At 43.1% G+C, this 23,319-nt stretch overlaps 1 protein-coding gene across 1 annotated transcript; it reads right to left on the bottom strand.

Annotated features, from left to right (window-relative positions):
• Positions 1 to 8,853: 8,853 nt before the first annotated feature.
• Positions 8,854 to 10,028, bottom strand: LOC147459223 (uncharacterized). The gene is made up of 4 exons (XM_086509794.1): positions 9,870 to 10,028; positions 9,592 to 9,621; positions 9,365 to 9,488; positions 8,854 to 9,157 (listed from the first exon to the last, which is right to left on the bottom strand). The coding sequence occupies exons 1-4, from the start codon at positions 9,940 to 9,942 to the stop codon at positions 9,133 to 9,135; spliced, it is 252 nt and encodes an 83-aa protein (XP_086365920.1). The 5' UTR covers positions 9,943 to 10,028; the 3' UTR covers positions 8,854 to 9,132.
• Positions 10,029 to 23,319: the final 13,291 nt, after the last annotated feature.

Raw genomic sequence — 23,319 nt, 5'->3', positions numbered from 1 at the left:
CAAAGATTGTATTGTACCAAGTCTCTCTTGATGGGAGAAACTATAATACAAATGCCTATTGGACGAGGGACCGGCTCCGTATGAATCCAGTCCTCAACTATTGTCATGTTCTCTAAACTCTCTCTTGCAAAATTATTGTTCATGCCAAGTTAACTAAGTACCATGTTTATGTTGCTACCATCAATTAAGTTCACCCGCTATGCTCACAAAGTAATCTCACAAAAGTGCTTCATCTAATTTCCTAATTCCGCTACTCTCAAAGTTCATAGGCCATTTCCATTACATACTTCATATGGAGCCTTTCTCTTTTATCCATTGGACAATTTGCACCTTCCCCTCCAATGAACTAATGGTCCATCTTCCAAGGTCACCCTCCATCCTTTTTGTACCATCTTGGTCTATTAAATATGGGCCAAAGACCACCACTAGTCAATCTCTTTTGAAAATTGACATATTCTGGCTCAAAATCACTAAGAGGTTTTCTATGTCCCCTTAACCCCCTACCAATTAGAAATTTAATCCCAAACCTTACAAGGCCCCAAACAAGTCCAATATTTTCCTAATGCGGGAGAACTGTCACTATCACACATATCTAAATATGCTCACAAGTGCATTGAATGTAATTTATGGCATGTGTGTCCTATATTCGGTTCTGACAAAAGAAAGATTCGAGAAAATCATGTGGTATATTATTATTGAGGTCTTTGAAGCAACTAAAAACTATCTTTTGATAATGTTAAAACTTCAAAAGAAATAAGAAAAATATGATCTATCGTTACGATAGTCCACCATCCATTGATTACACAACATTCTCTCTCCGGAGCTAAAAGGACCAAATTTGAGTCCCAACTTTCCCTAATGTCTGCTATAAGGCAATGTAGGCCTACTGGGCAACATATGCTCAAAATCAGAAGTATAATGTGTATTAACATATGAATCCATGGTGTAATTGCAGCTGTTAACAAAAAAAATTGCCTTGTAATCTAGTCCTTTGTAGAATATCCTCGCAAAGAGTACGTCTTGTGAATAATAAGCTTGTTGTCGATGGCTTTAAATCCCCTACAGCTTTGCCTTGATTGCTTGGAATGCCCAAATTTCTGAGTTTGATTGCTTCGAATGAATTCCTTGAGAGCTTGAGGCTTGAACTCATAAACCACATGAGGGTTTGAAGCTCCAATTGAGAATCACCACACTTGCATGCACTTATTTTAACAAGAAGAAAGAAGAAAGAGCCTTGGGGCCTCTAGCTTTCAATTGGGAGGCTTGGCTTCCAATTGCCAAAATTTAGAACTCCTTGAGAGCTTGATGCCTTGCCATTTCGAGCTTCAATCCTTAACGAGTAACTGCTTGTAGGGTAAAACTTCAAGCTTGTGGCCATTTGGAGGATGAGAATGCTCCCTTTTTTACATAAGGGTCGTCAATGTGGTCTTGTGTGTCAACCCAAAGCGTCATCGATGATGGAGGTGTAGATGGTAACATAGAAGAGAGAGAGAGAGAGAGAGAGAGAGAGAGAGAGAGAGAGAGAGAGAGAGAGAGAGAGAGAGAAGAAGAGGAGATCACAGGAGGAAGTCCTTGGCTTGGCCCGCTGCTGTGCGAAAGCGAGATAAATAGCTATCAGCACTGTGCACCCAATAAGCCAAGCTAGGCATGATTTTTTGTTGTGTTGGACCTATCTTGCAATCAATAAATACAAAGAGGTCCTTGTTGTACTTATGTATTTTGAGAGAAGCCCTTGTGATTATGGACCACTGTAAGAGGAAAAATTCCAGACAAAGCTTGTCCTTGTTATGCCATCACTCATTCACCATGCTTGGCATACATGTCGATCAAAGAATTGAAACTGTCCAATCTCTCATGCTAAGCGGCGAGCGTTTTTGCTTTGCAAAGCTCATCTATATTTGTGTCCTGACTAAAAATGTCAACTACAACTCTTTTGTAATGGATATAATCTTCGCTCTACAACTATATGCATGCACTATATGAAGCCATCGTTTCCATTGTGGCTAGAGTCAAATCGTCTCAGGATTTTGTATCCGATAATATATTTGTTGCGACTTTAGGAGATCTTGTGGAAGGCCACATTTATTCCCTCAAGCTATCAAAAAGGATTTGTTCCTCGTCCGCTGAGACTGGGTGAATATAAGCATTAAGTGCATTGCTCATTTGGCCACAGTCATGTGCCTTTGTCGGTATCAACATCTTGTATTGCCACATGCAAGACCTTGAACTTCCTTTCCATAGCCATATTGGGCATATCCTACAATCAACAAGACCAGAGCTCCCTCGGTCAATCTTGCTAGGTATCCGATTGCCTCCACTATTAGAAAGCACTCTATATCATGTGCGTTCAAGCATCATTTACATAACCCCTCTTCACATCATGAGTTAAATGACCTCTCTTCCTTTCAGTACATTTTTTTCCAAAAGTGATTTTTGAAACGACTCTTCTTTTCAAACCAATCTTCGTCGGCCCCTGAAATCAATGCAATCGCAAGGGAAGCTCATGCTCTCAGAATACATTTTGTCACACCCGAGTGGCTACATGCATTGAGCATGCTAACAAAAGTGGTTGTCGATGGAAAGTACTCTCTTATTGCATCCGCCGAAAATGGTTTGAGCTTCCTCGACAAACCCTATCATCCGTAAGCTACAATCAATGCACTCCAAGAGAAAACAAGGATGCTGCTTCACTTTGACTTGTCTCCTTCAGTATAATCAGGTCTACCTTATGTCTCCGTGTCAATTGCAGTGAGAATCGACTGAGAGAGAGAGAGAGAGAGAGAAGCTTGTGGTGGGTCTTGAGGACCTCCCACAATGTCTCAATCTTGTAGTCATCTTTTCCTTCTAGCGAGCTGGCGACCCTGTCCATGCCATGTGCGGCCCAATCCATGCAAGTTGACGTCCATCTCTCCCTGTGTGCAACCCACCCTTCCCACAGACTCCCAACTCCAAGCCTCTCAAATTTCCTCCTTGACCACCCCTCTTTTAAGAACTCTCTCATGGGGCCTCAACAGGGTTGAGAGAGAGAGAGAGAGAGAGAGAGAGAGAGAGAGAGAGAGAGAGAGTGTGTGTGTGTGTGTGAGAGTGAGAGAGAGCAACATTTTGGGCACCTTACCACCCTTTCCCTCCCCCTCAGCTCTCGGCCTTGGCTCTCTCAACGACTATAAACGGCCTATACTCCTTGTGGCGGTTCCTGACAGCCAAAGTGTGGGGAATGAGCGGTCGTTGAGAGTGGTTGTTATCCACCAACAAAGAACCAGAGAAAGTGTTGAGAGCAGTTCCTTTTAGCGGTTAGTGCCACATGCCCTTGCACCCATAGGTGGCTTTTCATCCCTTGTGTCCCAACGGCTGGCGGTTTGTGCCTTGGATGTGCTTGGTGGTTCCTTTTAGTCTGTGTTTGTCCTCCCCTTGAGACCTCATGGCTCCTCCCATGCCTCTTAGCCGCCTTGCTTACGGTAGGCTTCCCGTTGTCTTTCTGTCCGCAACGGTTAGCTGCAACTCCACCTTTAATATGTCTCAAGTGAGACAGTGTGGGCATTTGTGTCCTTATAGCTTAAGACGAGAGAGAGAGAGAGAGAGAGAGAGCACTATAAAGATCTCTTTTCCTTGCACTACATGAAACCTTTATTGGCTTTACCTTGCTTTAGACATAAAGTCACCTTAACATAGGTTACATCTTTGGGTGCATGACCAAATATCATTTCCACATGTATACATCTTCAAACTTCAAACTAGTATGCTTATATTTATAAGGCTATCCCCCCTCAAAAAGCTTTTCATTACTCATGTTCTTGGAGCTCTTTACAATAAAGAGAAGCTTGAGTATACGTAGGACCATGGAGGCTAAGATTTCCATGACCCAAGCAACTTAGAAGCTTCTTTGATTGTCACATACAATAAATAATGAATACAAGTATAATGCAGAGAAAACAAATGGAATCTGTAGGGATGATGGTTATGAACTTCATAAGATGAAGCTGCATAGCATAGAGGTAAATTAATATGTATATAGGTTTCTAAAATTCAAGACAGTCTCCAACAATCCTATTAGATGACCTCTACACTCTTCGAATTAGCTTTCGACTTCTCCTACAAAGTTGTAAAGTTTAAAAAGAGCTAAACTTAAATTGAAAACCTTTTTCAATTTGACTTCGGATGCACAAGTTATGCCCAATTTAGTGAAGACTGCTTTTTTCTCTTTTTCAAGAATAGCAACTTTGAAAGTATGAGAGCATGAACATAGGGATTTGGCACCTTTTGAGATTTTTGAAGAGACAAATGAATGTTTTGAACTTCTTGTCCATTCACATATCCTTCTACCCACTTTGACTTCCATTTCCACCCTCGGTAAGCCATATTTTGCCGTTTTGAGCCTAACAGTAAATTTTTAAAATATATGTTTCTTCTCTCCTCGTTTCTATGTACAAGAGGAATTTGAGAAACTTGTAACTTCTTGTGCTTGAAAATAATTAAAGAGGCTCAACATAGAGTGAAAAGAGTCAAGCTCAACTATACAAGAATCTCTCTCTCTTAATTATGTGGGGATGGCAGAGCATAGGTATCAATAGCACGTGTTACTAATGCAACTATGCCAAAATTGGAATAGTCTTGTATAGTTGCATATAAGGCAAATAACTAGTGCACATGAGACATAATTATTTCAAAAAGTAGCTAATAACTATGCCATCATGTAACCCTTGCGTAAGATTGAACATTAACAAACAAAAAGCCTTAAAATAGAGACATAATAGTAGAAAAAACCCATAGCAATGTGTAAGATTTTTTAAAAATCGTTAAAAAGGCAAATATAGACGTTGCCTTTGAAAAATCCAAAGGAAGGTGATCGTAGGTGGCGGCACAGCACATGGTTCTTCTCTCTCTCTCTCTCTCTCTCTCTCTCAGGATTCTAGGGCAGTGGCCGGTTGACACCCTCTTTCTCTCGTGTAGTTCAGTTTAGAGACCCATTGCTAAGAGTTAAGCGATGAGAGCTTTGTGTGTTCATAGCTCTAAGAGCTCCCTTTGTCTTGTGTCTGCAACCTAGTGTTGACTCTCGACTCATGCAGCTCGAGACGTAGCATCTCTCTCTCTCTCTCTCTCTCTCTCTCTCTCTCTCTCCCCCCATTATTGAGACATGCGCATGCCAGTTTGCTGGCAGAGAGAACTGGAGCTGGCGAAGGCAGTCGGAGGAGCAAGACGAGGGAGGGGACGACAGGGGTGTGGGTGATGTGTGGGTGGGCCACTGTAAGGGAGAAGGGAGGAGCACAACTCTCTCTCTCTCTCTCTCTCGACCGGATGCTAACGTGGAAAGGGAGAGAGGGGAGGAATCCCATTGAGTAATGGGATTACTTTTAGTATGCGACAGTATGTATATACGTACATACGTATATACATACTGACAGTAGGGGGTACCAGCTGAGATAAAATCAAAAAATGTGCTCATTAAGTTCATAAGGAAAAGGGAAGGGTGAGGACGGTTTAGGGAGTAGGGGGCACCATCTGAGATAAAATCAAAAAATGTGCTCATTAAGTTCATAAGGAAAAAGGAAGGGTGAGGACGGTACATGCGTATATACATACTGACAGTAGGGGGTAGGAGGTACCAGCTGAGATAAAATCAAAAAATGTGCTCACTAAGTTCATAAGGAAAAGGGAAGGGTGAGGACGGTTTAGAAAGTGGTCTCTCCTCGCACGTGGGCTTCCATGGCATATCTCTCTACCCCCCTCTCTCTTCACGCGACACGATGTGACGAGTCGATCTGCTAGGCGAAAATATGAGTCGTCGATAGTGGCCGGGTAGGGCAACCTCAATACTAAGTAACACCCTTATTTAAGAGGGGGAGGCAATGGAATCAAAGGCAGAGAAGCTCACGTGCGAAAGCCGAGAACATTGTTGTCGCAAATATCACATTAAAAACTAAACCTAGACACACACTACCTAAACCTTGACAGCCTGGGCAATGCATGTTAATTTACAATTTAATGTTGTAAAATGGGTTGTGGATACACAATGCATGCACGGGTGAGGTGGTTAACCCAAGTGACTCTCAACCCGGCTTGCGACGTCACAAGTTCAAATCTCCTCACCGCACCTTGTTTATCCCACTGACCAAGTTTAATGCGCCTCGCTTTTGACGGCAAGTCTCGTTTCCCCATGCTGGCCCCTTTACCCCGACCGTCATCCCATTACTCCACCCCACATTAAAGATCGTTGTTACTTAGTGCCAAGGGTAGGCAACTCTCTCTCTCGCACACACGCAGACACACACAGCCAAGCAAGGTGCGTAGCAAAACAACTCTCTCTCTCTCTCTCTCTCTCTCTCTCCGCCGAGCAAGGCAACACTGAGAGATTAGAGATGTGCATACCACGAAGGACCGAAAAACTTCTCGCTGGAGAAGAAGAAACAGCAGCAGCTGCTGCAGGGGCCACCAAAGACTCACTCTCTCTCTCTCTCTCTCTCTCTCTCTCTCTCTCTCTCTCTGTCTGTCTGCTTACGCAGCGAAGTACAGTGAGTTTACAAAGTTGCATTTAAAATAATGCAACGTTTTACTTTCAAGTCTAAAGATTAGAGAAGATGAAACGTTTTAGAACCGCCAGAATTTGTGCAGCCGATTTTTCAGTTGCTGGACTGCTCGTTCTCGCTCTCTCTCTCTCTCTCTTTCTATAAGAGCCCCCCCCCCCCCCCCCCCCCCCCCCCCCCCCCCCTTCTTTAGACTGATCGCTTCGCTCTCTCTCTCTCTCTCTCTTAACACGATCCACATAGGCTCCTGCAAGTCCGAGTACTGATGTAGCGAGCACTTGCACGTTTTGCTGTCGGACCACGGCTGGCTGGCCATTGTAGCTCAAGGCTCACGCCGCTCACCCTTCCCAGCAGGCTAAGAGCACCTCCACACGGTGCGTTTGGAAAGAGAGTGAAATTATTCACCTTAGGTTCGACTAAAATAAAACAAGACTTAAAACTATTCCAAACTTTCTTAACGTGACTCAAGCTATTTCATAGGAATTAGCCTAAGTTTAGTGTGTGTGAGTTTCATAACTCACCGTGTGAAGACGCTGTAATTAGAGGCCACCCGCTTCACACTCTGCCTTCTCTTCCCGCTCCCTTCTCCTAGCTGGCATCCTCTGAATCACTGAGCCTCCAGCCAGCAACCTTGTGCTCAAGATTGAAGCTGAAACCAGCAGGCTACCCTGCTCGGCGGCTGGCTGGCCACACCAGCTGATGTCCTCGAGCCATCTCTCTCTTGGTATAATTATAACTCACAACTAATCAATCAGTTAGTAGAACACCATAATGAAAGAGGATTATTTATCACGATCATGAATCCAAAAAAATACAGACCAGACTCAGTGAGCAACTAAGTACTCCAGATGAGTACCAAACCATTGTTTTCGAGGTTGCGTTTCATTCACTTATTATTCGTCTTCCCATTCCTGTCCCGTCCCGTAACGTACGACAAAGATATGGCAGTATACAGTTGTTATTTATACGCAACAAATACAGATCCATATCCACGCATGAGGATGCATACATGCATGTACATATTTGTGGTATAAACACACGTGTGTGTGTACATGCATTTCCATGTATACATACATGTGAACACAGATCCATATACATACATGTTATTTGTACGCAACAAACACACATCCATATAAGGGTTGTGTATGTATGATGCGTACATGCATGTACATGTTTGTGGCATATACACATTTGCCTTTACATGTATGCAGGCATGCATTAAGTAGAGGTGCATGTCTATTTATACTCAGCGTCTTAACCAATTTCTATACTGAATGATTATCCATACTGCTCGGTGTTTTTATCATACTGCACAACTTTCTTTTTGCACCTTACATATCCACCTTGATTGTTCTGTTATACCATCTTAGCTCTGATAAGGACGATGAAGATTAATACGGACTCTCCCATGTAAATCACATCTTTAGATTGCATTTCAACCTTGGTTTGACAATACTTCTTCACGAGCTCAAAATTCTGAAAATAGGACAGGTATGGTGAATATTAAGGAGGTTTGGAGAGGCACCTGCTGACAAGAGAAATTATCCTCCTTGCAACCCCTCATACACAGAGTCATTATTATACATAAAAGCGGTTGAAAAGCAAGTTTTACCGCATAAGGATTTTACAAAAAGCAACACCATAATTATGCCAGGCAGTACATTTTCATAAATCCTAGCAAAATAAAAATATTAGCTCCCAGATCAAGAAAAACAGATAAAATCTGTGTTTAACTTATCATTACAAAACTAAATAGCAGAGATAATTCTGGACTTTGCAGATAAGATAAAGTCAAAATTCGCAAGCGAACTATTACATTACACACAATAAAAAACCTTAATAACATGCAATCATGCGAGAGCCATGCTGGCACATTACACTGGATTATGACTCAGGTGTGGCAAAGATTCCAATATAAGGTTCTGTAATAAAGGCACAACAAGATAATACACATCATCAACGACTAATCTCCCCAAAGCATCCATAAACTATCAAACAAGCAAGCTGACCGCAGACCTTCCCTACATAGAAGAAATATTGATTCCAGCAAGCAAGCAAGCAAGCTGGACTTGTGAACCTTTTAATTAAAAGACCTTGAAAACTTCTACAGTATCAAAACTTTCAGCCATGAACTCATAGAAAAAGCTTGCACTCTGAGACTGTGAATGTTATTAAGAAGCTTTGTTGCTACGTCCCTACCCCAATGTCAGCAATATCCTTGCATTCCTAAAGTTGAAAGAAAGTAACACTTCAAGTGCTCCAAGTCAAGTTGTGGATTTCAACCCACAATCACTCTCTGTGTTGCAACATTACAGAAAACATGGTAGAACATGCCTGCTCAGAAAAAAAATTACTTGTAATTACCAGATTAAGACACAAATCAGTCAACTGGATTCTGTCTGACCATTTTTGGGCAGACTACATTCACAGTTATGAAACATACTTACAAAACACATCCTTGTCAGTTTGATGTATCTTATATACAAGAAACAGTCAGCATGTTATATTAACATCAGCTCTGGGAGATGTCAGGCCAAGTCACAGAAAACTTGTTTCTTGGAATTGAAATGGTTGTCACATGCTGCCAGGAACCACTGCTGTTAGCCAGTAAAATTCATTTTAAGTGATCTGGTGTCTTCCTGTCCACAAACAAACGCAAAAACACACAAAACCATCATGTCCAGATCATGAGACTTCATAACATTGAAGCTGATCAGGAAGAGAAACGTTCACACACACACACACACACACACACACACACACACACACACACACACACACCAGTGCAATACACCATAAGCCATAATTCATTAAGTATGAAAAAAAGTAACACGGTCGCTTAATACCTGCTCCGGACAGGGATTACTTCTTCATCTTCATCATAGTTAGGGTCCTTTCTATCCACAATTGGTGTGCTTGCATCTTCATTGTATCCAGGTGCACCCCATGTATACTTAGCCCCGGCACCTCCTGTAAGCATACCAAGAAACAGATGTAAAGGAAGAAATAAGATCAGACAACAACATGAAGAATGAAAATAGACGAGGAAGCTATAAACATCTGCAGCAAATACCTTTCTTTGGTGTACCACGCCTGCCACTACCTGCAGATCCAACGAGGAAATATTATGGACGTTAGCGCAAGTGAACTGGCTGGGGTAAAGACAAAAGACTCTCTCTCTCTCTCTCTCTCTCTCTCTCTCTCTCTCTCTCTCTCTCTCAGAGACGCCATAGCTACTCACTAACAAGCATGCAGAAAGGTTTGCAGATCTAGGCAGAAGATACAGTTATGAGACAACAGAGATGATCCACATTTCGCGAGAGCACGAAGCTGCTGCGGAGAAGAGAGGACCTGAGTGTCGGTCGAGACGAAGCGAACCATTCTTCACGCTGCGAGCGCGTGTTTCCTGCAAGCTGCGAGCCATGGCTTCTTCGATATTAGAGAGACAAAATTGACCATCCCGTGCAAGCTCAGCTTTAGTAATTTTATATAAAGCCAGATAGATTCGAGGTGCTCGTCACACACATCCTTGATACCAATCAACAACTTTACGCATCATATATTAAATCTGCAGGCTGAAATCAACGACGGGAAGTGGTCAAGTTGGCAGCGTGGGGTCACGAGATCATACGGTGCTTTGCATTTCTTTTTTCTTTTTCTTTTTTTGTTAAAAACAACTTTGAATTAGATAAAAAGAAAAAGTACAAGGACCCTAAGGTAGGATAGGATCAATCCTGGCTCCAAAAGGGAGAGCCCAAAGGAAGGGTTAAGAAGGGGGGAAGAGAGAACGATATCTGGAGATGACATACAATCTGATTGGTTCATAAAAGGCTAGCAGGGTTTTTCTCCATTGCTGCCATCGAAGGGTTCTTTGCATCTCTTTAACTTCTAGCTGTGAAGCTTCCTTTATGTGACTTTGGATCTCCTTCATGGTGTTGAGAAAACCCAAGGAGAGGGGGATGGGGGAGGTGGAGTGAGGTTGCCCAAAAGTGGCCATGTTCCTTTCATTCCATACATGCCAAAGGTAGACTCCCCTTAAGCACGTCCAAAGGGGAATATCAGAAAAATTACACTCTCCAAGCAATACCGCTCTCCAAGATAAAGAAGTAGCTTTTACAGAGCTGTCTTTGTGAAGTTCAACCAAAAGAAACTTATTGTGCTTACAACTGACAAATAGATGAAAAATAGATTCTTCATACATATTGCATCTTCTGCACAGACCATCAGAGAAACCTATTTTCTTTGCTTTGGAGCCAGACCAAATTCCCTGATGTAACATGAGCCACATCAAACAGCTATGTTTGTTAGGAAGAGGGTAAGCCCAGATGCATTTGAATGTGTATTCCCATTGTTTGTGGTTCCATGTCAACCCCCATTTGCTATTAAGCTTTGCAACCAAATCCAAGGGCATTTGCTGTTGTGATCCTCTCCCGGCATATATGAGCTGACAGATCTTGACAATGGGTAGGGGCCCAAAACTTCCTTGGTGGTGTACAGAGCATTGGAAGTTTGAGATTAGGCCTAATACAAGATCAACACATCCTTGAGAAAGGCTAAATTGTTGGATTAGGCTCTGCTTTGTTGCCCATTTTCCTTCCTTATAGACATCTTTCCAGCACTTGATGCCTACTCTATAGCATTTGTAAGCTGTCCTCGTGAGGTGGGGCATGTGAAGGAGTTTGAGCTTGCCAAACCAAATGGAATCCTGTAGCCAGAACCCTGATGACATGATCCACTGCTCAGGAGGGGACCAGTCCTTGTTTTTGGTGAGCCAGGCATTCCAGAACCTGCAAGACAGATCAGTGCCTTTGGGGGTGAGGTTGGCATTTGAAGTGAGGGCTTCTTCCATAGTGAGGCCTGCCCATGCTTTGTAGTCCTTTAGATGGAACCTGCTCACATTTCTCTTGATCAGAAGGGCCCAAAAGTCCTTGGATTGGACAGCCCTTAATATCCATTTGCTGGCTAGCTTTGTTGATAGTTTTTGAAGATCAATGACCCCCAGCCCTCCATTCTCCTTAGCTTCACAGCAAGTTTGCCAAGCCACTTTTGGGATCCTGTTAAACTCATCAGAGCCACCCCATAAAAACTTTCTGGACAAAGAGAAAACCTTATTTAGCTGCATTTGAGAAGGCTTCCAGCATGATAGAAAAAAAACCAGAGAAGATAACAAGTAATGGTTCAGCACAAACACTCTGGCTGACAGATCTGGTTGATGGTTTTGCCAGAAAAAAGCTTCTTTCTAAAGTTTTCCAGAATCCAGCTCCACCTTTGGTTAAAGGTAACCTTGAACCCCATGGGAATCCCTAGAAGTCTGAAAATGTGACCTTCCTTGATTTCTTTGCATCCAGCTTTAGCTATGGTTGGGGGGCAAGACCCTTTAGACACTTTAAAACCTGTTTTTGAGTGGTTGATGCTGGATCCACTAGCCAGGCAGAAAGTCTCAAGGCATTCCCAGAAGTGTTTGACAGATTGTTCTTCATTCCTTACCAAGGCATTAGTATCATCTGCAAATTGTTGTAGACACAGCTGATCCATAGAGCCTTCAACTCTGATTGCCTGTATTTTACCTTGCTGCAGCAGATCTTTAACAAGCCAACCCAAAGCATCCGAGGATATAGCATAAAGCAAAGGTGAGAGGGGGCATCCCTGTCTAATTGACTTGTGCAGCGGAATAGCATCAGTGAGGGTGCCATTTATTGCAATCCTAGCAGAGCCATTACAAAAAAGGATGTGTACATATCTGATAAAGTTTTTCCCAATACCCATGTCCTGCAAACTTTGAAGGATGAACTCCCATTCTATTCTGTCATAAGCTTTGTCAAAATCAATTTTGAAAAAAATAAAGTCTTGCTCTGACTCTTCAGCATAGTCCATGCCTTCCCAAAGTGTTATTATGGCATCCAGAATGTATCTGCCCTTAATGAACCCTTTTTGTTCTTTGGGAATGAATTGATCGATTAGGGGGCTGAGTCTTCTCGTAAGTGTAAGTGCAAAGACCTTATATACAGAAGTCAGACATGAGATTGGCCTCCAATTACCCAAATCCACTCTTGAGCCTTTTTTATGTATGAGCTTTATAACTCCTGCATTAATTGAGGGAGAAAGAGATCTTGAGCCCAAGGCTTCTTGCCAGACCTTTATGAGATATGGTGTCAGAAAGTCTTGATACATACAGAAAAATTCATTAGGGATACCATCTATCCCAGGACTTTTGCCAGGTTTTAGTTTTCCAATAGATTCCTTTAACTCCCCTTCTGTGAGAGGGAGGTCAAGCAATTGAGCTAGGTGCAAGGGCACTGTTTTCTTTCTAATAGATGCTATCCTTGCCCTAGCTCTGGTGATTTCATTATTCCTCACTGGGAGTACAGAGAATATATTGGAAAAATAAGACCTGGCTATTTCAACATTGTCCTTATGGGAACTGGCTGGCATCCCATCCTTGTTTAACAGTGGAGGGATATAATCCCTACATTTCTTTTTCTTTAACAAGGCAAACATCTGGAAATTTGGCTTGTCAATTTTACCAGCCCAGAATTGCTTGGTCCAAGCAAGGGCACCTTGGGCTTCCAGCATCTCTTCCCTCTTTAACTGTTCCTTTAAAGTGTTTAGCTCAAGAGAGGATGAGGCTAATGTGGTTTGGGCCTCAAGCAGAGAGATCTGCTCTGATATCATCATTCTTCTGTTCCTTCTTACCTCTTTGGCCTTTTTTTTAAATTGAGTTAAGGCTCTTTGAGTGCCTTTCACTGCATGGTCCCAAGCTAGAAATGCATTTGAGTGCTATGTAAATGCATCTTCGAAAATGCTTTTTACCTTATTTCTCACACTGGGAAGTTTAAATAAGGTACTATCAAAGTGTGGCCAGCCAACTTTAAAGTCGTGCTCGCCCTTATGAAGATCAAATAAAATGGGCTTATGATCAGACAAAAGAAGAGAAGAATCAGCCTTACAGTTTACCATCCAGAATGAGTGTAGCAAATCTGCAGACATGTAGACGCTGTCCAATCTTGTAGATCTGTAGCAACTTCCATGTTGATTGTTGGACCATGTAAAACCAGTGTCTTCAGAGGCATCCATCAAAGAGTGTGAATCCACCAGCTCCTTCCACCTCTTCTTTTCATTCCCTTGTACAACTTGCCCTAGTGACTTCCACCTATCTTGGGTAGTAGTTACCATGTTGAAGTCTCCAGTAAGCAGCATTGGGTTAGGTAGCTCACTGATTTCAGCCCAAGTTGAGCTTCTTTCATACATAGAATTAGAAGCATAGATACACACTATAGTGAGGTTGAAGGGCTCTTTTAGAGTAATAGTGATCCAGTGTCCCTTTGTGCCCAGCTGGACATTGGTAATGAAAGGTTCATGTTTGAAATTCACACCAAGAGCAGCACCCCCTCTGCCTGAATTATGGTTGGTGTTGAACCATTTATGATCCTTACTTATTCTTTGAAGATTAACCTTCAAATCAAAATCTTTAACTTTGATCTCCTGCAAGCAAATGAAGTCAAGATTTAGATGCATATCTAACAACCATTGTCTGATTCTTATGGCTCTCGCAGGATCTGTGAGCACCTTGCAGTTGAGGGAAATTCCAGATATTGCTTGACTCATTTTCTGATTGATTTGGGAGGTTTGACCATAGAGACTGATGCTCTAGTTGGGTCTACAGATTTTTCTTTCTTTCTCTTTGTTTTGCTGATGGGAATGGGCAATGTTTCCTCCTCTGCTTGAGTCATGAGGATGTCTACTGAATTGATTGGAGATTGAGATAATTTATTCATTTCTTCAAAGTCTTGATCTTCCAATTCCTTATTGTTTTCTTCTAGTTCTGTATCCTTATGCTGCATGTTGTCCACTCTGTCGAAGGAGGTTGGGTTGAGCTGGGTGGTTTGTATGAAGGGTTCACCTTCCTCTGAATTGTCAGAATCAGAAGAGAATCCTCTAGCTTTTTCTGATGGGCTGTCAGGAGGGATGAGAGGAGAAGTAAGGTTGGAGGGTGGGTTCGGCTGTTGTTGTTTCTGCTCTGGTTCCTTCAAATTTCCCAAAGGATCTTGTGATGTGGAGGGTTTCTCCTTATCAGCTTGCAGGCTTTCATAATTGGAAGGATCAAAGACTTCATCAAGGAGAGCACTGAACCTATTTGAAGACCTGTTGGTGGCAGACTTGGAGGAGTTTTTCCCCCTATATCCTCCCTTTCTCTGAACTTGTTGGAAACCCAATTTACATCCCTTGCATCTTTCTGTTTGTCTGTTTCCTTGGGGTTTTTGCTCACCAGCTCAGGGCAGTCTTTTATCATATGACCTTGCTTCAGACAATGGAAACATGCATTAGGCAAGTTTCTAAATACTATTTTCTTCTGATGCAAGATTGTGCCCTTTTGGTCCTTCAGCTGAATGCTATCCTTGAGTGAAGCTTCTGTGTCCACTTCAATGAGAAGCTGGGGGTCCCACTTTGGATTCACTCCATTTGATGGCTTTTGCCCTAGCACTTTGCCAATTTGAGCTCCCACTTGTTTTAGCCAGGGGAAGAATTCTATGGGGAAGTCTGGGAGATCCACCCATACCGGCACTCTAGTTGCCTTTTTGCCTTTAGGGTCAAAGCCTTTGAACCACTTAAACACCGACATGGGAGTATTCCGTATGAGCCACTGACCTCTACTTATTACTTGCAAAGCACTGTCAGGGTTGTCAAAGAAAAATAGATAGTAATTGTTAGGTAAATATTGTACCTGGTTGATGATTAAATGTCTAGATTCCCATTCCTGTGAGAGCCACTGCTTTAGAATCTCAATAGGTGGCCGAATCCCATGATAGAGCACTATCACAACTTTCTCTTGCAAATGTCTATGCCAACCTTCTAGCTCAGCTGCAGGTATTATGATCTCTCCCTTAGCTTCATCCTGGAGAGGAGGCTCCCCTTCGATAGGGCCCTGTTGATCCACAGTTTTGCCCTTGCAGCCTACATTATTTGTCAATTGTGGGCCTGTGTGATCTGCAGGGGATGTATTAAGTTGTGTGGTTTGCTGGGAATACTCTGCCTGATGTGTTGCATCCACATTTTGCCATACATTGGAGATCTTAAGAGCCTGGCTCATCTGCTGCCTGGGAAAGTCCACCAAGGTTTCTCTGAAGAGAAAGAGGAGAAGCTGGGTGTGGCCTGGGAGCCATCGTGTGGTAAAAATCTTGGAAGCGAACTTGTTTTTCCAGGAAGATGGGGCTATGAGCCGGCCGGGTTTGAAGAGCATGTGCATATGACATGTGGCTAGGCGAGGCCATTCTCTGTAGCGGCAAATGTCCTCCTGCAACATCACCCTGTGGAGGGCTATGAAGTTGGGACGCAGCAAAATTAAGTACCTTGGTCGGATTGAGCAGCAGGTGAGGGTCTCCCTGAACAAATCCATTCACTAACGCGTCATGGAGGGCCATTTTGCCCCCCTCCCCCTAGGGGGGGAGAAAGACAAACTACTTCAGAACGCAGGGAGTGGAAAGACAAGAGAAAACAGAGGAAAGGGGGCAGTTGACAAAGCAGAGATCGTGCATGCCTAGAAGGCTTCGCTCAGGCAGCCGTCACCCTATTCATAGGCGAAGTTGGTTGAGCAGGACTCACGTTTCCCAAGCCTACGGGCTGGACAGCGGGGCGGATTGGGTGCTTTGCATTTCTTGCTAGTGAGTGCTCGAAGTTTTTGACGATGGGTCCAGAAAAGCATACCTTCATTTTTTTACAAATGGAAGCATCCCACGTAGGCGCTACAGCCCTCTATTGGGCACACAGTCTGAATCGGCTCTAACGTGCCTCTACGTCGCTTGCCCGTCACTTTTGGAGGCAAGTGGACTTGTCAGATCATGGCTGAGCTGTCAAAAGTTCAATCTGCACACATCCCGACCGATGCTTGGGCAAGGGGTTGTAGCTACCTCACTTCTTGTGCGCTGCCCTTTTTTCACACCCAATAATTCTTTGCTAGCTAGCTTACAGGTCCACATGCCCAAACTTGGGCCGGTTGTGTGTAAGCAGCCTAAATACATCTTGGTAGAGGGATTACAATTCCCAAAAGTTTTATTTTGAAAGTTAAATCATAATAAAGGTTAGGAGACCGTGTATTTGGAAAGATTTGGAGAGATGCGTTTATGATTAAAGGAACTAATGAATATAAGGTGGAATGGTCTAAACTCGGTATGAACTGAAGTGACACTCATTTGAATTATAATGGAGGCAAAGTCGTTTATTGTACAAATTTGGTCTAATATAGAGTTCTAGACAATGGATTTTGGAATATATGTTGTTGTAAATTTTATGAAGAGAGATTTGGTTATAGTTTTCTATAGTTGGAATGTGTTGACAATCAAGCGTTTATGTTCAAACCATGCAGAATTATAAAATGATTACTGTGAGAGGTGTAGGGTTGTCCAGTCACACTACAAGAGGTTGTGTGCTCTTGTCACGCTTTTAGCGACGGAAATACACTGGGTTTTTATAACCTCTGGCGTTGCTAAGAGCGTCAATACGGGAACGTCGCTATAAGCGTTGCTATAACAGTCTTTATAAGCGTCCCTATAATCGTCGCTATATAGTAACGCCTATAGCGACGCTGCAGAGCCTTATATAACGACGTTCATAGCGACGCCCAAGAGGAAAAAAATTTAGTGGCAGCGCATTCACCCATCAACCATATTGAATGTTTTATTAATTGATTCACCTTTGAAAAAAAGTGCAAAGGTATATATAGACCCAAAATAGTCACCCACAAGACAATATAACCATTAACTCCATCATCCATAGTAGGTATTGTTTGCAAAATAAAGATACAAAACTGACAAGCGTGAATTGATGAAAGTAAATCAATGACAATTGTACACATAGGCAAAATCACTTGATTGTTAACTTTGTAAATGTAATAGTTACAAACCATTGTCATTATTTAAAATATGTACATGGTTTTCAAAAAGACGTATAAAAGTCGTCTCATGATACATAAGCTATGACAAAAAGAAACTAATGCTATCTAGCTATGGCTAAACTGATGTCGTCTAATCAGACGTCTCATCGCATCCAAGCGGCGTATATGTCAGATTCTGCAAAAAAAAAAAACAATAAGACAGCTTTTTGTAAGTATAAACATATAGCGACGTTTATAAAACAATACAACAAATAAAAAAGAATAAATCCTAATACTAAGCATGTCGCCGTGAGAACTCAGAATGTCTATAAGGACATTTAAGCCCTTCCTGCCTGCATACTCACACTCGTATAGTGTGGGATCACGTCCTGTCACATCGACCACTGTCAAAACATACAAAGAATCCATTATGTTAGAATTTAAAAACCCATAAACCCTAAACTATCAAACATAGAGAGCAATGTGAAAACACCTACAAAATTAGCCTCAAATGATGCCCACCCGCTGCTCCCTAAGTGGTGCGAGCTCCCTGCCTCTACTCACGCTCTGGCTGCCTCCTTTTGTTGCTTCCACTTGTCGGGATTCTTGCGCGCTGCTTTCTTCGTATTCTTCCAATCTTCTTTGGCCAGCCAATTTGGTCTATTCCACCCATGCTTGATTGCTTTTTGCACTTCGGAACGCTTGTGCTTGCAGTATTCGCGCATTCGAACCTTCATCACGTCTTCATTGAAGCGGTCATCCCGTGTTGGAACGGGAAACTCGTCATGAAGCATGTTGATGACTCAGTCTTTTAAATCATTCGGTACTTCACTCTAGGTGTTTAGTATGTAGTGTCTAAACACCTCAGAGCAAAGATCGCGCATGTGCGAAATCACCTTCTTGCCTTCATCATCCAAGATGATGCTGCCGCTGAAGTCGACGGAGTAAGGCAAGCGCTCTCGCCGCGCTGACGCGTGAACCTGGGTGTCCTGGCAGGGGTCTCTAGAATGTGTCAACGGGGGTACGGACGTCAGGTGTCTCTTGGAGTCTGAGCCCCGAAGCGAGGAGTGTCCACTGGAGTGACTCATGGAGGAGTAGCTAGTGGTGTGTAGCCGCTAGGAATGGCAGTCAGCCGTGCAAAACCTGGTGTCGATGGCGATGTCGTGGCTAGTGTCGGGACGGGCAAAGAAGGGGAGGGTAAAGAGCCTCGTCAAACACGAGGCGGTGTCGAAGCATCAGCGGCGGCATCCCCACAACAACCGCCACCACCACCACTAGAGCACCGGCGCCTAGACGAGTGTGAAGATCGTCTCGTCGACACCGAAGCTTCGGAGCGCGCTGAGGACTCCGAAACAGAGGGAGATGCGGATGGAGTAGGAATGCATGATGGTGCGCCAGAGCGATGACGCTCCACGTGCCACTATCTCTGTTGGGGTGACAAAGAAGAAAGAAACTCCTCATCATCCATACCTGCATTAAACACACGAACATTTAAACTTAATATTGAATGAATGGAGTAGAAAACATGGACAAATAGATAGAGAGAGAGAGAGAGAGAGAGAGAGAGAGAGAGAGAGAGAGAGAGAGAGAGAGAGAGGAGGAGGTGCTCGTCGTCCCTGCTTGTGAGAACATACCTAGAGCATATGTACCTGGAGTGGACGCAAAGACCATTAAATACAATGACGCATATAAATACAATGACGCAATGACGCGTTCTTCTTCTATTCAACTTGAGTGATGGAAGAGGCAAGTCGATAACGCGGAATTTTCAATCGAGAGAGAGAGAGAGAGAGAGAGAGAGAGAGAGAGAGAGAGAGAGAGAGAGAGAGAGAGAGAGAGAGAGAGAGAGCGCACAATCAAATCTTGCTGATGAAAAACCAGGTGGTGGAGCTGCATGTGGACATGGATTGCCCAGGATGTGAGCGCAAAATCAAAAGAGCGTTATACAACATGGAAGGTACTTAGAGAGCTAGAGTTTTTACAAAACGTAGCAAAATTGTTCAAATACAATATTTATGGCTTTAAGAGATCTCTCTCTCATCCTCGCATAGCTCAGCATAACTTCCTATATCTATATAGAGCTCTCCGTTTAAACAGATGTCCTCCGTTTCATTTTGTAGATCCTCTGCATGCACCCCATAGACAGTAGCAACTTGATGTTCGTATGGCACCACCTCAACAGCTTCTTATTGAGCATCTTCTCTGATCTCCTCCATTAATGCCGTTGTGATTGGTACATGGTAGCCTTCATACGTCCGTGCACTACGAGGGGCTACCTCTATGACGTACCACCAGTTTGATGTAGACTTTGTAGGATGAAATATCACCTGCCAGAGCCACATAACTTACATGAGAGCTTCCAAGCACATAAATTCTAAAATGGGATGTTAACTATTTACATACTTACTTGTTCACAATGCTCGAGTAGTACGAAAGTGTCTCTTAGGTCAGTCCATTTCTTAGTTGAATCCACTCAAGAAAACCATACTCTCCTCTACGCACAGTAGCGTTGCGACCCTCCATGATTATCTTGAACCATTGCACGTCAAACAAGTCGACAAAAAATCCTCTATAATCGATCCTCAAAATCTCTCGTAGCGTGCCAAAGTAAGTGAGTTCCACCACCATAGGATCTGCATCAGAGGACCGTCGTCGACTAGACTGGTCAAATTTTGCCATGATTCCACAATCTTGAGTAAAACGCTTTTTGTCGATCCGTTCCACCCTAAAATGTTGACCTTTACACCATGATGCTGTGTATGACTTATACTACAACCAACAAAGATTATGAGTGGACGTTCAAACATCTAGAAAGTCACGAGTCGTACATTGCAAACTGGTCGCGCCACCTCGAGAGTACTCCCACTCTTCCTCAGTCACTTCTTCACCACATTGTTGTGAACTTTTCAATTGGTTGTGCAACCATCTTAAGCTCATGAATGTTGGTAGGCTCTCCAGAGCCGTCTGATAGTGCATCGGTGGTCGTCTTCCCCGTCTCCACTCGATTCGTACCCTTTGTTGCTCTTGCTTGGCATCCTCATATTTTGAAATCCACTTTTGCATCACTGGATTGTGACGCATGCAAAATCGGTTGATTTTAGCCTCTAGATCTTTCGTCATCTTCTTCTCAACACCGAGATTGCACATGACAATCCCAGATATGCGCTCATCATCTATGGTTCGCCATAGCGTATCCAGGGCTTTATCAAATCCGTCTAGCCACTCTCCAATGTACGCTAGGGACTCTGATACCAGCCAACCTTCTGCCATGCTGCCCTCCGGACGTGCCTTCTAACGCACATATCTCTTGAGCGTTTTCATGAAACGTTCTAAAAAGAACATCCATCTGGAATGTATTGTGCCAGCTATTTCCACCTTATCAACTATGTGAACAAGAAGATGCACATGAATGGTTAGCATGGTAGTAGGAAAATGTTTCTTAAACATGCACACAACCTCCGCACCTGAATGGTTAGCATGGTATGGAGTCTACGTTGACCTCCTTTTGTGAGATCCATTGCACCAACTTCTCAAGTTTGTAGATTGTGTTACGGACGTCAAGAGACAAACATCCCTCAATGGCAACCGGTAAAATAAACTGCAAAACACGTGCAACAATGATACTAAAGTCCACACACGAATTTGTTACACAATTCCCACTATGATATATTCCACTATGAACATACCTTACACGTTTTATGCCAGTCGTGTGACTTCAAACCGATAAGCTTTCCTTCTTTAGTAAAACACGTTCAGAGCGAGTGCATTACGCCAGTGCGGGTCTGCAAAGATCGAATGGTCTCTTTTACTTTGCGTTCTTGGGCTCCTCTGAAAATCCATGGTGCTTTAGGAAGTTTTATCGATCCATCGGACGCTGTTTGCGGCCAATATTGCTCCATACGATCCACATTTCTAAGGTCAACCCTGGCTTCCAAAGTATCTTTCTTGCCGGTCAGATGATCCCATAGTAGATTACCCACATTCTTGAATATGTGCATTGGATTGAGCAAGTGATTGATCATGAGTCGGGGCTAGTATGGTAACTCATACCATAGAGATAGTCTATTCATCCCTGGGGACAATCCGTCATCACACATCTCCTTCTGCTCTAACCATGCTTGTGTAGACATCCTCGATGTCTCTCTTCCCAAAAAGCCGTCGCGTAACACATGATTCTCTGGAAGATACGCTTGATGACCTTCGTAGATTTGCTTCTTCAATGAGGGCGCCCTACGTGCATTCAGTCTAGGTCCACATGTGACACATGCTCTGTATCCGCTTGTTTGAAGCCCTGCATGTTTACACATGATAATAGATCAGCTTGAGAAAAACCAAGATTTACAGTGTCTGAGTGAGGAGTGTAAATAGATCACCTGAGCATTCTGTTAGTCCGGGATAGTCATGCATGGTCCATATTAGAATGCCTCTGATCAAAGCATTTCGTCGACCTGTGTGTCGGCTCATATCCACTACTTCTATGCCAATCCACAATTGTTGTAGCTCTTCCAATAGTGGACGAAGATACACATCCATATTCTTCACTTTATATCGCCCCAGAACAATCAAGCTTAGCCATAGGTGCCCCTTCTTCGTAGTCAACCACGAGGGAATGTTGTAGTTGACGATGACAACGGGCCATACACTGTAAGATGTTGATCTTTGACCAAATGGATTTACGCCATCCATAGCCAGGCCTAAGCGCAAATTTCGAGCTTCCCTGGAAAAATCCGACCATGTTCCATCTATATGTATCCAGACTGCGCAATCTGCAGGAATCCGTAGCACACCATCCGAAGATTTATTCTCCTCATGCCATGATGCTAGGGCGGCCATGGTCTTACATTCGAAGAAATGCTTGATGCGAGGAAGCATAGCAAAATATCGCAAAACCTTTTGCGGAATTTTTGTTCCATGGAGATCTACTCGATATCTCTTGGAATCACATTTCGGACACTTCTCCATGTTTATGTATTCCCCTCTGAAAACAATGCAGTCATTAGGACAAGCGTGGATCGAATTGTAATCCATCCCCAAGTTTCGCAAAATCTTTCTTGCTTCCTCTCGGGAATCTGGCATCACATTATCAGCTGGTAGTATGTGCTCTTTGAGCAATCTTCACAACATAAAAATACGATACAATTGTGTAAAAATCTATCAGATCATTATACATTTAGAGTTTTATTAAAGTAAACTAATTGTAATAGATCAATTGAAAAGCGCTATGACGCTAGTGTCACTCCATCCAAACTTTGCCTGCATGTTGAGAAGAACCAGGAGCGCTTTCAATCTAGACACACGTGCTCCATTATACAATGGCGTATCGGTTTCACTTTTCATATCATCATAGATAAGCCTTTCTGAATCCATGATCGTCTCGATCATTTTATCAATCTCCGGCTCAAACATTGCCTCGTTGGGAATGTGGTCTGCATGATCATCCCCCGAGCTTTCAGAGGCTACATCTTGTGGCTTCACATATGCTGCTTGACCAAAGCGCCTGCGAACACATCTATTGGGTTGCAAGATTACTGCCTGTTGGCCAGCGTTAGAGTCCGACGAGTTATAATTGGCAGCAACTCGATCTATAATAGATGGATCGAACTCGCCAAATTCAAGAACGTGCTGCAAAGAAAATCATCTTGTCTGTCGCACAACATGCTTGTATTGATTACAAGGACATAAGATCCTCGTTGAGAGATAGGTGTTTCGGTTGGACAGCTCCACATCCTTGTCACTACTCATAATGAGGGAAAAAATCTTATAACCTGGACGACAAATTTAATCTTCTATTGGCATTCTTTGTCTTTTATCTCTCTCTCTCTCTCTCTCTCTCTCTCTGTTCACACTATAAACTACCTTACATTCTCTAGACATGTCCAATCCCCGCACACCTCGGTCTAGAGGTGCACGGAGATCAGAACCACCGGGTTATAA

Source organism: Adiantum capillus-veneris, chromosome 4 (assembly GCF_014529385.1).
Source record: "Adiantum capillus-veneris isolate H3 chromosome 4, ASM1452938v2, whole genome shotgun sequence".
NCBI lineage: Eukaryota > Viridiplantae > Streptophyta > Polypodiopsida > Polypodiales > Pteridaceae > Adiantum > Adiantum capillus-veneris.
Note: the sequence above shows the minus strand (reverse complement) of the source record. Positions and strands in the feature narration are given on the sequence as shown.

What these genes read in the sequence shown, in the direction of transcription:
- LOC147459223 (XM_086509794.1), bottom strand. Translation starts at nt 9,942, where the DNA reads ATGGCTCGCAGCTTGCAGGAAACACGCGCTCGCAGCGTGAAGAATGGT. An exon ending in TCGTCTCGACCGACACTCAG is followed by an intron (nt 9,622 to 9,869) that starts GTCCTCTCTTCT and finishes TTGGATCTGCAG; the next exon opens with GTAGTGGCAGGCGTGGTACA. An exon ending in GTAATCCCTGTCCGGAGCAG is followed by an intron (nt 9,158 to 9,364) that starts GTATTAAGCGAC and finishes GTTTGTGGACAG; the next exon opens with GAAGACACCAGATCACTTAA.